The sequence below is a fragment of the Macaca thibetana genome, chromosome 2, assembly GCF_024542745.1.
Source record: "Macaca thibetana thibetana isolate TM-01 chromosome 2, ASM2454274v1, whole genome shotgun sequence".
NCBI lineage: Eukaryota > Metazoa > Chordata > Mammalia > Primates > Cercopithecidae > Macaca > Macaca thibetana.
In genome coordinates, this window is record NC_065579.1 from 152,928,838 (window position 1) to 152,943,445 (window position 14,608).

General features: G+C 44.4%; 1 protein-coding gene across 4 annotated transcripts in view; it reads right to left on the reverse strand.

Annotated features, from left to right (window-relative positions):
* The window catches only part of FBXO40 (F-box protein 40), a 35,984-nt gene that overhangs the window by 3,071 nt on the left and 18,305 nt on the right, over positions 1-14,608 (reverse strand). For 2 of the 4 annotated variants that reach the window (XM_050781839.1, XM_050781840.1), the window contains 2 exons: positions 5,735-5,767; positions 2,970-4,880 (listed from right to left, as the gene is read on the reverse strand). In XM_050781839.1, coding sequence (XP_050637796.1) covers positions 2,970-4,880; positions 5,735-5,737 — 1,914 coding nt within the window. In that variant the 5' untranslated portion in view covers positions 5,738-5,767. Of the gene's footprint in view, positions 1-2,969; positions 4,881-5,734; positions 5,768-7,028; positions 7,125-14,608 lie in introns of all 4 variants that reach the window. The other 2 variants (XM_050781841.1, XM_050781842.1) reach the window with 2 other exon arrangements.

Here is a 14,608-nt window from a genome sequence, read left to right on the forward strand (position 1 = left end):
TCCTCTGGTCTTTCCACCTGGGATGTAATGGCAAAGTCACCGTTTTCAAGTCTGGTTATGTGAGTAGGCATAGCCCAATACTCTTTCAACCTGACTACTTCACCTACAGTTTCTTGTCCTTGTTGCTATGTAGGAAAAGTGGTTTCTTTGAGATCTTAGAACTATTTCCCTTTTTACTTTAAAAATCCATTCTAATGTGAGTATCCTTTAGCCCCAACTAAATTTTCTTTATTTCTTTCTGCAAGGAAATTAGCTTGTCCCAAATAATATCTGAGAGTGGTCAGCCATCATTGAACTGGGGACAAACTTGAGCCAAAAAATAATGGGATTTCTAGTATCTAAATTAAATTATTTACATCTGATGTTAGGCGTTTTTAGACAATACTATTTCTGAAGGCAGTGTGTTAGTCTTCATTCATGTTCCTCCTAATACGTGCTAGGTTGGCAGTCAGTGTTTATTTAACACTTGAATTCAGGCACGTATACGAGAGAGAGAGAGTCTTGTAATTACTTTTTGAGGAAGCCTGCTCAGGAATAAATAATGGAAAACATACAAAATGTTTTAGACATAATCAATAAAAATAGATGCAAACAACTCTAACTCCCCGATGCCAATTTGCAAATACCACATACTAGGAAGAAATTCAACAGTGAGATTATGGAATTATTGACCTAAATGGGCATCATAAATTCATGGTTCATATTACCAACATGTTTACCATGAGAAAGGATGCTACAGGCACTGGGATATGATGAATTAGGAGCCTCACTTCAGTATGGTACAAGCTGGTAGAAGTTATAACACACTTAAACAAACATGACCTATTGGGGAAAAGGAACAAGGTATTTCTGAAGGGAAGGGTTCTTTGATCTATACAGCAGAGTGTTTTTTGAACAATTAAATTAGCATTTGAACCAGGGGAAATCAGTGGGCCAAATTCATTTAGAATTTCAAAATGTCTTTATCAAAGGCAAAAACTGTTTTAAAAAATGAGTTGACATGGGACTGAGGAGATTTGTTGGCCTCCTGTACCAATCAGAGTCAGAGCAGGGAACAGGCAGCACTCTCAGACCTGGTAATTTGAAGAGAATTTTTTTTTTAAAGGAATGATTTACAGACGCGAGAACAAGGTATAGGAAAGCCACGAGATACAGTGCAGTACCCAGGGTGAGTAGCTACCTAGAGAGTTATGCCCTGGGCCTGAAAAAGAAGGAGGAAGGTCGTTGGATCCCAGAGTGAGTAATTTTGTGGAGAGAGCCACCTGATAAAGCCACCTTCAGTGGAGGGACAGCACCTGCTCAAAGTGTCACAAAGGGGAGGAACCATGCAGAGGGGGAAACCAGGAGAATAGATACTTCAACCTCATTCTTCCCTCCCTCCCATCTCCTGCTGACATGCTCCATTTAGGTTATCCCCACTGGAAGCTGGAGGGCAAGGGAGCCAGCTGAGGCAATCTGTCCAGGTCAGCCTCCTGGGGGACAGACAGGGTGGAGAAGGATGGAGAATGGGTCTTGTGAGCAAACAGAAGATATTCAGCACACATACACAGATGAACAGGCACTACCCTCTGGATTGCTATTTATGTGTTTATAGGTCTGTCTTTTCTACTAAACTGACCTCCTTGAGTCAGTCTTATTCTCAGCAACTGTTCCCATGCCTAGTACCCTGCTTGGCACATAACAAGCTGGTTAAGGCTGGGCGCAGTGGCTCACGCCTATAATCCCAGCACTTTGGGAGGCTGATGGGGGTGGATCACCTGAGGTTGGGAGTTTGAGACCAGTCTGACCAACATAGAGAAACCCTGTCTCTACTAAAAATACAAAATTAGCCGGGTGTGGTGGTGCATGCCTGTAATCCCAGCTACTTGGGAGGCTGAGGCAGGAGAATTGCTTGAACCCGGGAGGCAGAGGTTGCGGTGAGCCGAGATTGTGCCATTGCACTCCAGCCTGGGCAAAAAGAGCAAAACTCCATCTCAGAAAAAAAAAAAAAAAAAAAAAAAGGGCGGGGTGCAGGGGCTCATACCTGTAATCCCAGCACTTTGGGAGGCTGAGGCGGGTGGATCACCTGAGGTTGGGAGTTTGAGACCAGCCTGACCAACATGGAGAAACCCCGTCTTTACTAAAAATATAAAATTAGCAGGGTATGGTAGTGCATGCCTGTAATCCCAGCTAGGAGAATCGCTTGAACCTGGGACGTGGAGGTTGTGGTGAGCCAAGATCATGCCATTGCACTCCAGCCTGGGCAACAAGAGCAAACTCTGTCTCAAAAAAAAAAAAAAAAAAAAAAAAAAAAGCCCTTTAAAAATATTTGTTGGGCTGGGCATGGTGGCTCACGCCTATAATCCCAGCACTTTGGGAGGCCGAGGTGGGCGGATCACAAGGTCAGGAGTTCCAGACCATCCTGGCTAACACAGTGAAACCACATCTCTACTAAAAATACAAAAAATTAGCCAGGCATGGTGGTGGGTGCCTGTAGTCCCAGCTGCTCAGGAGGCTGAGGCAGGAGAATGGCATGAACCTGGGAGGTGGAGATTGCAGTGAGCCGAGATTGTGCCACTGCACTCCAGACTGGGCGACAGAGCAAGACTCCATCTCAAAAAAAAAAAAAAAAAAAAAAAAAATTGTTAAGGCCAGGTGCAGTGGCTCACACCTGTAATTTCAGCACTTTCGGAGGCCGAAATGGGAGGATCACTTGAGACCAGGAGTTCAAAACCAGCCTGCACAACACAGTGAGACCCCATCTCAATTTAAAAATTAGTCAGATGTGGTGATGCACACCTGTAGTCCCAGCTACTTGGAAGACAAAGGCAAAAGGATCACTTGAGCCCAGAAGTTCGAGGCTGTGGTAAGCTATGATTGCACCATTGCACTTTTGCCTGGGCAACAGAGAGAGTACCTGTTTGTAAAAAATGAAACAAAAAATTGCTGAATGAGTCAATCAATCCATCAATAAATGAGTGTTGACTTACCTCTCTGTGGACTCTCCAGGAGGTGCCTCCATGGGAATACCTCTTCTTCTTCCATTGCAAAAGGACCATCCCTCTCTCTTGTAACAAAGTGGCACAGATATTCCTCATCAGCACAGACACCTGGGAGAGCTGGGCCAGGCTGACACTGTCCAAGAACCCAGCAATGTACTGCAAAATCTCCAGGGGCAGGCTGGTTAAAGAATTCTGGCTTTTTCCTCCATGACCCAAAAGATGGTTGTTCTTCCTTCGTTCGCTCAGCTCTGGAGCAACCTCCGGCTTAATGGCAAAGGTCTTGAGCTCCTGGCTGTAGATTACTTTTGCCTTTTGCCCCGGGGGACGGAAATGGTTTTGAACAAATGTACATCCCAAGTAGGCGAGGGGGCATCGATGCTGGAACCAGCCGTTGAGACAAGACTGAATGTCTGTGTGGACATTCTTGAAGTGCAGGGGGAACTCATCCCTCCTGAAGAATTTGTTGCAAGTGAAAGTGAAGGCAGAACTGCTTTTGTTGTGTCTCCTGGTGACACACTCACTGTGCAGCTCCACATGGAGTCCCCCTGGGGTGGCAGCGGTTAGGTCAGCCAGCACTGTCCCAGAGGAAAACTGTTCTGGCTCAAAGTTGTATGTTTGTGTGGCAAAATCCATGAACAGTCCATCAATGCTTCTGGATTCAGAGATGACGTGGCCTTTGAGTTCTCTTTCCAAAGCACACTGGAGGGTGGTCTTGATGAGATCTGATTTGGGCAGGTCCTCCACAGTGATCCCCAGATCTGAAGTATCCACTGCCTTGTGTTCACTCGGCTTACAACTCAACATGGCATCTCCAAGTCGAGCTCGCTTTCCACAGTAGCTCACAGGAACTTTGAAGGTGTAAACAGTCTTAACTTCCTGAGCCTCAAGCTTGCCATAAACAAAGTCTCTCTCCTTGGGTGTACAAGCAGGCATCTGACCAAAGTGGATCAGCATCCGCCCATTGTGCACTAGATACATGTTATAGTCCTTTGCATCCACAGCTGTTTTCAGTCTTTCCAGAACACCATCCTGCCAAGGGGCAAGCCCTGTGGTTTCCACAGCTATGTGAACGTTCTGCTGCTTCTGATTTTCCTGTGGTTCTTTCTTTTTGGGAGCGCCCTCTCCTTCTACCATGTTATTGCCACTGGAAATCTGTTCCTTCTCTGGGCCATTCTTGTTCTTGCTCTCACAGCTCGCTGACGAATTTGTTAAAGCAGAGGCTGCGTGCTCTTTGCTGAAAATATTTTCCCACTGGCCAAACTTAGCCAGGTCCATCCCTTCTTTGGTTTTGGCTAGCACCTCCCGTTCTTCTTGACTTAGCTCTGCCATCTCCCCATTAGTTGCTGACAAACCATGTGGTACCAAACTGATATCCACTCCACCCACTGCTCCTCCCATTTCCTCCACACCGGTTTCACCATTCATAGTTGGTTCCTCCTCAGTAGCCTCTCTAGTTTCTGGGAAAAGTTCCACCATTTTCAAGGATCTGAAGAGGACCTTCTGGTCCTGCAGGGCCAGGGCTGTGTCCAAACACTCCTCACTGGGGGTCTCTTTCATGATGTTCTCGTGAAGGGTGGTTTCAGAGTCCACATTTGGCCAGCGGTTCCACTCCATGGAGCAGCAGACCACGCTGGCGGGGCACACCTGCAGGTGCTTGGCCAGTTTGTGGCGGGACATGGACAGAGGGCAGCCATATTCGGAGTTGAGGCATGGAACCTGCTCTAAAGGGCAGAGGAGCTGGTGCTCTGCCTCTTTGCACATGTGGAAGGTGGCACCACAGAGCAGGTGGCAGCTTATTACCAGGCAGGAGACGTTGGGTTCCGCAGGAATGTGGCAGTGGCGGTTGAAGCATCCCTCACAATGCCTGTGGTGCCCTGGCGGAGGCCTGCGGGCTTTCCCCTGGACACACCAAGGACAGGGGAAAGAAAACAAATGAATACTGAGGAGATGCTCTGTGCATGTCTGTGACTGTGTTTTAATTGACATATTTCCTGTTTATGCCTGCTTTTTGTAGAAACCTTGAAATATATGGAAAATCACAATCCCACAATCCAGAAATAACAACTGTAAGTACTTTTTAGAGTTTTGCAACAGTTTATTGTATATATGTGGTAGATGTGTTTAGAATAGGAAAAAAAGAATTGAATATAATGGACTACACTGTTGACAATTGTTATTTTTGAGTTGTGGATTACAGGTTATTTATATCATACAGATAATACTATGGATACAACTCTTCATCCTGCTTTTTACGTTGCTATTAGAACACGAAACTAGATTGTTTTATTAGTTATTCTCTACAGACTTTCTTCATAATGGCAGTGTAACATACCGGAATATGGGTGTGCTATCATTTAATCAACTACCACCAGAGGGCGGGCTGGGAGGACAGCAGCCAGCTCTGGTTTTGCTCGCATTTCTGTCCCTAGCATCTAGCATGGGCCCTGGACCTTTGTGGGTATTCAGTGCTTGCTGAATGAAGGAATTGCTAGCCATTTAGATTATTGCTGGATTTTTGACTATTTTATTTAAATGTTCACTAAAACTCTTTGCTCAAAAATCCTTCTCAACTGTTTTCCCCTTACTCTGCATCAGTTTCTTCCAAGTTCTGTCCAGGATCTCTGGTTTGGAAAAAAGTTGATAAACATCATCAACCCGTAAGAGCAAGTCTGCTAGCTGCTTGGGCTACAGGATAAATGAAGGAAGACCTGGACCTCTCAATGGTGAAGCTTCAATAAGCTCCTGGTGCTTACCATGGTGCCCCAATTTCTTCTTGCTTCTTAGCTCTAGGGGAAAATATGAATATAAATGATTAGTAAGAAAAGCAGTTAGGTTACCTGTACTAACAGGGGCTAAAGAGACTTCACACACTGTCTCATTTAATTCCTTCCACCATCCTGGAGGTGTCTTTATCCCCATTTTTGAGTCAAGGAAACAGAAGCTTGAAGGTAAGTAACTTGTCCAAGGTCACACAGCTGCTAAGTGATGGAATCAGCTTTGTAGTCCAGGCCATGCTGGCCCATGCTATTTTCTCCGACCCCCACTGCCCTCTGATAGGGCATATTACCAACCGTGGGATGTGTAACTTCTGCTTCCTATAACTTTCTCCATTGTCTGCTGACAATTATCCTGGCATTCTAAACACTCTTCTACCCACAATCTGGCCTACGTTACCTTCTAATCTTCTCTTCCACTGGGGCTTCCTGTCCACTTAGAGGTCAGCCTGACATCTAACTTGGTCTGGGGCAGTGTGTAGGTGTCTGTGAAATATCTGTAACATGCCATTTCCCCTGGTATATTCAGCTGTGCTAGAGCAGGGGTCAAAACCCCAAAGGCCCCAGAAGTTGACTGAACGGAGACTCTGGCAAGTGAAAGAGAAAATGCCCTGTCTTCAGGGAAATGAAATTTCTCAGCCCTGGTTAATTGATGCCATGTGGAAATGTGTTGCCAGACTTGGTTTTTCCAGAGACCTTGGGGATGTGGACTTTTGTGAGTGGTGATATGGTTTAGTGGTTAGAAGGCAGACTGCACAGGTTTACACCCTGGCGCTACAAGTCAGTGGCTGTGAAGACTTTGGGAAAGTTACTTCACTTCTTTGTTCATCAGTTTCCCCATCTGTAGAGAGAGGATAATAATAGTACCTATCCCATAGTGCTGCTGTAAGGAGTAAATGAGCTAAATATACATGAAACTCTTAGAATAGTGCTTGTTTCACAGGAAGTGATCTATACATGTTTGCTATTGTAAAGTAGTATTTTATATTTCATCACAATGCAAAATATTTTACTACATAATATATCAAAATAAAAATACTCTGAATTTTAAATGTTAACAACTAACTTAATTTAAAACAACACTCTATTTGAACCAAAGAAAAACATGAATACTGGCCAGATAGGATCTGTAGGTTGCCAGTTTGCAATATCTGGTCCAGAGAATTTGTAACAAACTTTCAGCACTGTGTTAGTCTGTGATGGAGGGGAGGTTAGCATCCAAATGTCAGTACATCCATAAGTTTAAAATTTGGCCAGGTGCAATGGCTCACACCTGTAATCTCAGCACTTTGAGAGGCTGAGGTGGGTTGATTGCTTGAGCCCAGGAGTTCAAGACCAGTCCAAGAAACATAGCAATATCCTGTCTTTACTAAAAAAAAAAAAAAAAAAAAAAATTTAAAAATTAGTGGGGCATGGTGGTGCATGCCTATGATCCCAGCTACTTGAGAGTGACACTGACGTGGGAGGATTGCTTGAGCCTGAGAGGTCAAGGCTGCAGTGAACTGTAATGGCACCACTGCACTCCAGCCTGGGTAAGAGAGTAAGACTCTGTCTTAAAAAAAAAAAAAAAAAAAAAAAAAAAACTTTACTTTAGAATTTGCCAATTCATTGTGGGTAAAATTTCCCCCAACTTGAAAAAAAATAAGACATTTCAAATATACAGAAAAGGTGAAGGAATACATACAACAAACACCAAAACGTACTTTATCTAGATTCAGCAATTGCTAACATTTTACCATTTTTGTGTCCTTTCTTTCTCTCCTCTCTGTCCCTCTCTCAATCTCCCTCCACCCCCCAACCACACACACACACACACACACACACACACACACACACACACACACACAGTTTTGACTGAGCCACTTGAAAATAAGTTGCCAGCCGGGAGCGGTGGCTCAAGCCTATAACCCCAGCACTTTGGAAGGCCAAAGCAGGTGGATCACCTGACATCAGGAGTTTAAGACCAGCCTGATCAACGTGGTGAAATCCCGTCTCTACTAAAACTACAAAAAAAAAAATTAACCGGGCACAGTGGCATGTGCCTGTAATCCCAGCTACTAGGGAGGCTGAGGCAGGAAAATTGCTTGAACCCGGGAGGCAGAGGTTGCAGTGAATCAAGATCGTGCCATTGCACTCTAGCCTGGGCAACAGAGCGAAACTCCATCTCAAAAAAAAGGAAGAAAGAAAGAAAGTTGCTGATATAAGATGCTTTATCCCTAAGTACTTCAGCTTGTACTTCCTAAGAATGAAGACTTATAGTAACATTATCTCACCTAAGAAAACAAAAATACTTTTCTAATATCATGTATAATGCCTATAGTCACATTTCTCCAGTTGTCTCCAAAATGTCTATTATAGTTATTTTTAAATTTTTAATATTTTTATTTATTAAACATTTTTATTGATATATAATAGTTGTACATGTTTTGGGGGTACATGCAATATTTTGATGCCTGTATACAATGTGGAATGATCGAATCAGGGTAATTGGGATATCCATCACCTCAAACACTTTTCTTTATGTTGGGAACATTATAATTCTTCTCTTTCAGCTTTTTTTTTTTTTTTTTTTTTTTTTTTTTTTTTGACAGAGCCTTGCTCTGTTACCCAGTGTGGAGTGCAGTGGCACATTGTAGCTCACTGAAACCTCCACCTCCTGGGTTCAAGTAATTCTTTTGCCTCAGCTTCCCAAGTAGCTGGGATTACAATCATGCGCTACCATGCCTAGCTAATTTTTGTGTTTTTAGTAGAGACAGGGTTTCACCATGTTGGCCAGTCTAGTCTTGAACTCCTGACCTCAAGTGATCCACCTGCCTTGACCTCCAAAACTGCTGGGATTACAGGCATGAGCCACCGTGCCTGGCCTCCTTTAGTTATTTTGAGATATACAATAAATTATTGTTAATTATAATTTTTCTACTGTACTATCAAATACTATAACTTATTTCTTCTAACTATATATTTTTTAAAATTTTGTTGTTGTTTTTTGAGACAGAGTCTCACACTGTTGCCCCGGCTGGAGTGCAGTGGTGCAATCTCGGCTCACTACAACCTCTGCCTCCCAGGTTCAAGCAATTCTCCTGCCTCAACCTCCTGAGTAGCTGGGATTACAGGCGCCCACCACCATGCCTAGCTAATTTTTTTGTATTTTTACTAGAGACGAGGTTTCACCATGTTGGTCAAGATGGTCTCGATCTCTTGACCTCGTGATCCACCCACCTCAGCCTCCCAAAGTGCTGGGATTACAGGTGTGAGCCACTGTGCCCGGCCCAAATATTTTTAACTGATACATAATATTTGTGCATGGTTATGGTGTACATGTGATATTTTCTTATATGCATAGAATCTGTAATCATCAAGTCAGGATATTTAGGTCGTCGTCTCAAGTATTTATCATTTCTATGTGTTGGGAACATTTCCAGGACTCTCTTCTAGCTATTTTGAAATATACAATACACTGTTGCTAGCTATAGTCACCTACTCTGCTACCAAACACTAAAACTTGTTTTCTCTGTCTGTTCATATCCATTCACCAACCTCTCTTCTTCCCTCTGCCACTATCGTCTACACCCTTCCCAGGCTCTGGTAACTATCATTCACTCTCTACCTCCATGAGATCAACTTTTTTAGCTCCCACATATGAACGAGAACATGCAATATGTATCTTTCTATGTCTGGCTTTAAGACCTCTGCTCATTTTTGAACAAGGATCCTTTTAATGTCAATTTATTCTATTTGATTGTCAAGTCTTTTTAGCCTCTTTAATCTGGAACAGTCCCCCACATTTTCTTTTTCAGGAGAAACAGCCTTAAATCACAAGGAAATTATAGTGTGGTTCATTCATTTTATTAGTTCCTCCACTCATTCATTTATTCAACAAACATTTGTTGATTACCTACTACTACTTGCCAGTAAGTGAGCATAAGAGTCACCTGGATGGCTTGTTACAATCTTAAACACTATTGTTCATTAGAGTCAGCTGTGATGCTTGCTAACCCTATAGATCTGCACTGTTCAATATGATAGTCACCAGCCACATGTGGCTATTTAAATTTAATCAAAATGCAATAAAATGAATAATTCAGTTTCTCAATCACGTTAGCCACATTTCAAGTGCTCTATTGCCATGTGTGGCTAGTAGCTCATCTTTAGGACAATACAGAATAGAACATTCCCATCTTCACAAAAAGTTCCACTGCCACAGATGCTGGCTGTACCACTGGACCTGAGGGAAGGATGTACTCCTGGAATTTACATGCTTAACACACTCCCTGTCCGAGTCTTACTCCCATTAATAAATGAGAACCCTTGTTCTGGACCCCACTGGGGCTACTGAGTGTGAAAGATGAATCACAGTAGAGTGCTCTATACTCCTAATAGCCCTAGTCAGGGGCCGGGGGAGAAGTCGCAAGCAGAAGCATCAAAAAGGGTCAGGGCCAGCAGAAGATAAACAAAGGTGTTAAAGCCAGAGAAGGAGAGGAGCACAGCGGGGTGGCTGAGAGGGTTGGACTGTGCTGTGGTCTGAATGTTTATGTCCCCCCCAAATCCACATGTGGAAATCTAATTCCCAATATGGGGGTGTCTGGTGGTGGGGCCTTCGAGAAGTGATTATGTTAGAGGAAGTTCTGCTTACCAGGCCTCTGGTTTAATAAGACATGACCAGAGTGACTCCATCTTAAAGTGAATAGCGAGGCACTCACAAGACACCGGTAAGGTTAATACTTAGGGTCTAAAAATAGCTACATCGCAAGGTGACCACACTTAAAATTACAGAATATTTATGGCCAGACAAAACTTCTCCCACCAAGCCTACAAAGCATCCAGATGTCCTGAGAGGGCAGCCCTCTTTACTTAAAGATAATGTTAATGAGCAAGCTGAGGTTAAAAGATTGATGGTCTTTGGTCTTTGATAACACTGACAGCCACTACCTTTAGTGAACACATCTGCACGTTTCCAGTTTAATTTAGCTCCTTATAGTTTCCTTACAGTTTCTTTCTTTTTCTTTCTTTTTTTTTTTTGCGACAGAGTCTCACTCTGTTGCTTTGTTGACCAGGCTGGAGTGCAGTGGCACTAACTAACTGCAACCTCCGCCTCCCGGGTTCAAATGATTCTCCCACCTCAACTTCCCCAGTATCTGGGATTAAAGGCGCATACCACCATGCCCCGCTAATTTAATATTTTTAGAAGAGATGGGGTTTTGCCATGTTGACCAGGCTGGTTTCAAACTCCTGACCTCAAGTAATCTGCTCTCCTCGGGTTTCTTATAAGTAGAGACACTAACAAAAGAGGGAGCATTCCTCCTTCAGCTGCAGATGCCCTAGTCTGCAACTGAGTAGTTTCCAACAAATGTGCTACCTTTTTTTTTTGTTTTTGAGATGCTCTCTCTGTTGCCCAGGCTGGAGTGCAGTGGCACGGTCTCGGCTCACCGCAACCTCCGCCTCCCAGATTCAAGTGATTCTCCTGCCTTAGCCTCTTGAGTAGCTGGGACTACAGGCATGTGCCACTACACCCAGCAAATTTTTTGTGGGGGTTTCATCGTTTTAGCCAGGATAGTCTCGATCTCCTGACCTCGAGATTCACCCGCCTCGGGCTCCCAAAGTGCTGGGATTACAGGCATAAGCCACTGAGCCTGGCAAATGTGCTTCTTTCACGTGCCTCAAATCCTTTCCTGTGAGAATCCAAGAACCCACTCTTGGTGTCTGGATCATGACCCTCTTTTCCCGCAACATCTTTCTGGTGTCTTTGTGTGGGGATTGACAATAAGAAGAGACTCCCACTCAGAAGGAAAACAGTCTGTGCAGCATTAATTGGCCGACTTTGGGTAAGTGGGGCTCATTTTAGAGTTATTAAGCCATTCCAGGGGACAAGGATGCTTGTCCACTGCTGCTTGGATTTGAAGCCCAGGGCCCAAGGAGTTAAAAGCCCCAGGGTTTATTTGGGAAAATGGATTTGGCCCTATGAGATGTTTGCCACTATCTTCTTGGGAGTAATCCACCTTGTGCTCTCTGTTGCTGGCCTGAGTGTCCTGCTTCTTGTTTCCTGTTGGCTTTCTGCCTTTGTTTCACAGAAGCCCTGAGGCTGCCACAGAAAGGATGGCCCAAACAGTTTAGCATATTCTTTTTTCTTTTTTTTTTTTTTTTTTGAGACAGAGTCTCTCTCTATCAGGCTGGAGTGGAGTGGTGCGATCTCCCTCTCGGCTCACTGCAACCTCCACCTCTTGGGTTCAAGCAATCCTCCTGCCTCAGCCTCCTGAGTAGCTAGGATTACAGGCACTCACCACCACGCCTGTTTAATTTTTTATTGAGACGGAGTCTCGCTCTGTCACCAGACTGGAATGCAGTGGCACAATCTGGGCTCATTGCAACCTCCGCCTTCTGGGTTCAAGCGATTCTCCTGCCTCAGCCTCCCAAGTAGCTGGGACTACAGGCACGTGCCCGCACACCCAGCTAATTTTTGTGTTTTTAATAGAGACAGGGTTTCACCATGTTGGCCAGGATGGTCTGGATCTCTTGACCTCGTGATCCACCCACCTCGGCCTCCCAAAGTGCTGGGATTACAGGCATGAGCCACCATGCCCGGTCTAATTTTTGTATTTTTAGTAGAGACAGGGTTTTACCATGTTGGCCAGGCTGGTCTTGAACTCCTGACCTCAAGTGATCCACCCACCTCAGCCTCCCAAAGTGTTGGGATTACAGGCATGAGCCACCACGCCCAGCCACCAAATAGTTTAGCTTTTACTTTCCTTGCCTCTCCTCTGACTTAATTCACCACTTGTCTGAGGTACACTGGAAACAAGAAGTCGCTCAGGATCTAGTCTTTTTGTACCTTAATTATTGGAAGAGATGGGCAAAAACTTCTCCATTACTGCAGTTACAAGTTGAAGTGTGGTATTTAACAGCCATATGTGACAAGATTAGAAATGCCCTTCAAGCAAAAGCCTCTCTTATGTCTGTCCCTGCAAACAATTAGCCCCAGAATGGAGGACAGGAGACTTTTTCTTAACAGTTTTCTCTTATCTGTTAATCAGAAGATCATCTTTCATTGGCTGGTCTCGGACAGCTGGGCCCTGTTTCCTAGACCCAGAATGTCATTTTTGCCCTGAAATAGTTTTGTCACGGGATCCCAAGTTACAGCTTGCCCACTTCCCTTGTTTGGTTCAACATCTTTTTTTTGCTGGGTTCCTCGTGGCATTGCCTCAGGTGACCATGAGTCTGCCTACTTGTTCTTATTATCTGATATGAACAAGGGGACACTACTGGCTCCAGGAGTTCCTCCCTTGGCCAAATTGGCACTAAGAATTCTCTTGTCCCTTTTAGTGGAGCTCAGCTGGAGGCAGTACAATCTTGCCGACAAGGAGTGGTATTCAGCACCTTCAGTCCTGGTATACCAGTTCTCATGCCGTATCTGTCCTGAAGAGCTCACTGCTAGGGTGCATTTTAACCTATTAGGGAAGGTTTAAATTGGATGGGCTTAAGATGATTTTTTTTTTTTAATATAACACTGGTCCCAATATCCTTTGAGAGGACCAGAAAGGTGGACCTCAGGTGTTACAGCGGCCCCAAACACTATACCTCGGCTTGATTTGTTTTGTAGAAGGGAAACTAAGTGTGGAGAAATACTCTATGTGCAGGCCTTCCTAATGGTTAGCCAGGATAAGGATTTAAAATACGCTTGTATATGCTTGATAGAAGGAAAGAAAAATGAGGGACTAGACATAATTCATGACCACTTATGTAAGTGCCTCCTAATCCCAGGTTTCCCCCAGCTGGTCCTGGACTCCCCACTGTAAGTTCAAGTGCTCCGGAGGAACAAAGTCAGACTCCTAGTTCCCCAGAAGTATCCAAAGTATTATTAACCCCTCCTAGTTATTTGGGGATGTCTGATGTCCTGCCATCACCTCCTCCTTACCCTTCAAGCCCTGTCTTACATTCATTACCCAAAGAGCCGAGCCCCACCAGCACCACTCTCAGTGGGGCCTCTTACCAGCTGTCAAAGTTGACTCTGCTCTCTTCAGGAGTTGGCAGATGGTGACGGGGCACTCTATGGGTATATGTGCCTGACAGCCTTATACCTTTTCTGTGCCTGACAGCCTTACACCAGGAAAAATTCAGCTGGTTTTTAGAGGGTCTAGGAAAATTCATAGATGAATTTGAGAGACTAACACTGACATATGAATTAACCTGGCAAGATTTGCATATACTTCTGTCTACCTGCTTCGCAGAAGAAGAAAAGCAGCATATTAGGGGAGCTGTTAAAGCATATGAAGATGGAGGGGCAGCCTGCAGCCAGGGACATGACACCTATCCAGTAGGAGGCACAGCAGTGCCTGACTGGGACCTAAATAGGAGTTATTAAGAGGAAGTAAGTTTGGGCAGCCAAGGTGGGCAGCTCACTTGAGGTCAGGAGTTTGATACCAGCCTGGGCAATGTGGTGAAACCCTGTCTCTACTAAAAACACAAAAATTAGCCATACGTGGTGGTATGTGCCTGTGGTCCCAGCTACTTGGGAAGCTGAGCCAGGAGAACTCACCCGAATCTGGGAGGCGGAGGTTGCAGTGAGCCAAGATCTTGCCACTGCACCCCAGCCTGGGCAACAGAGTAAGACTCCATCTTGAGGAAAAAAACAACAACAAAAAAAGGAAGTAAGAACCTAGAGAGGAGAAACCATATGATTAATTGCCTCCTTGAAGCAATGAGATTTGTGATAAAGCCTGTTAATTATGGTAAAGTCAGGGAAATTACTCAGGGAAAGGATGAAAACCCAACCTTGTTCCAAGGGCACTTAATTGAGACCTTGAGGAAACATATTAACACCGACCCTGACTCCAAGGAGGTACAGGCATTGCTAGGAGT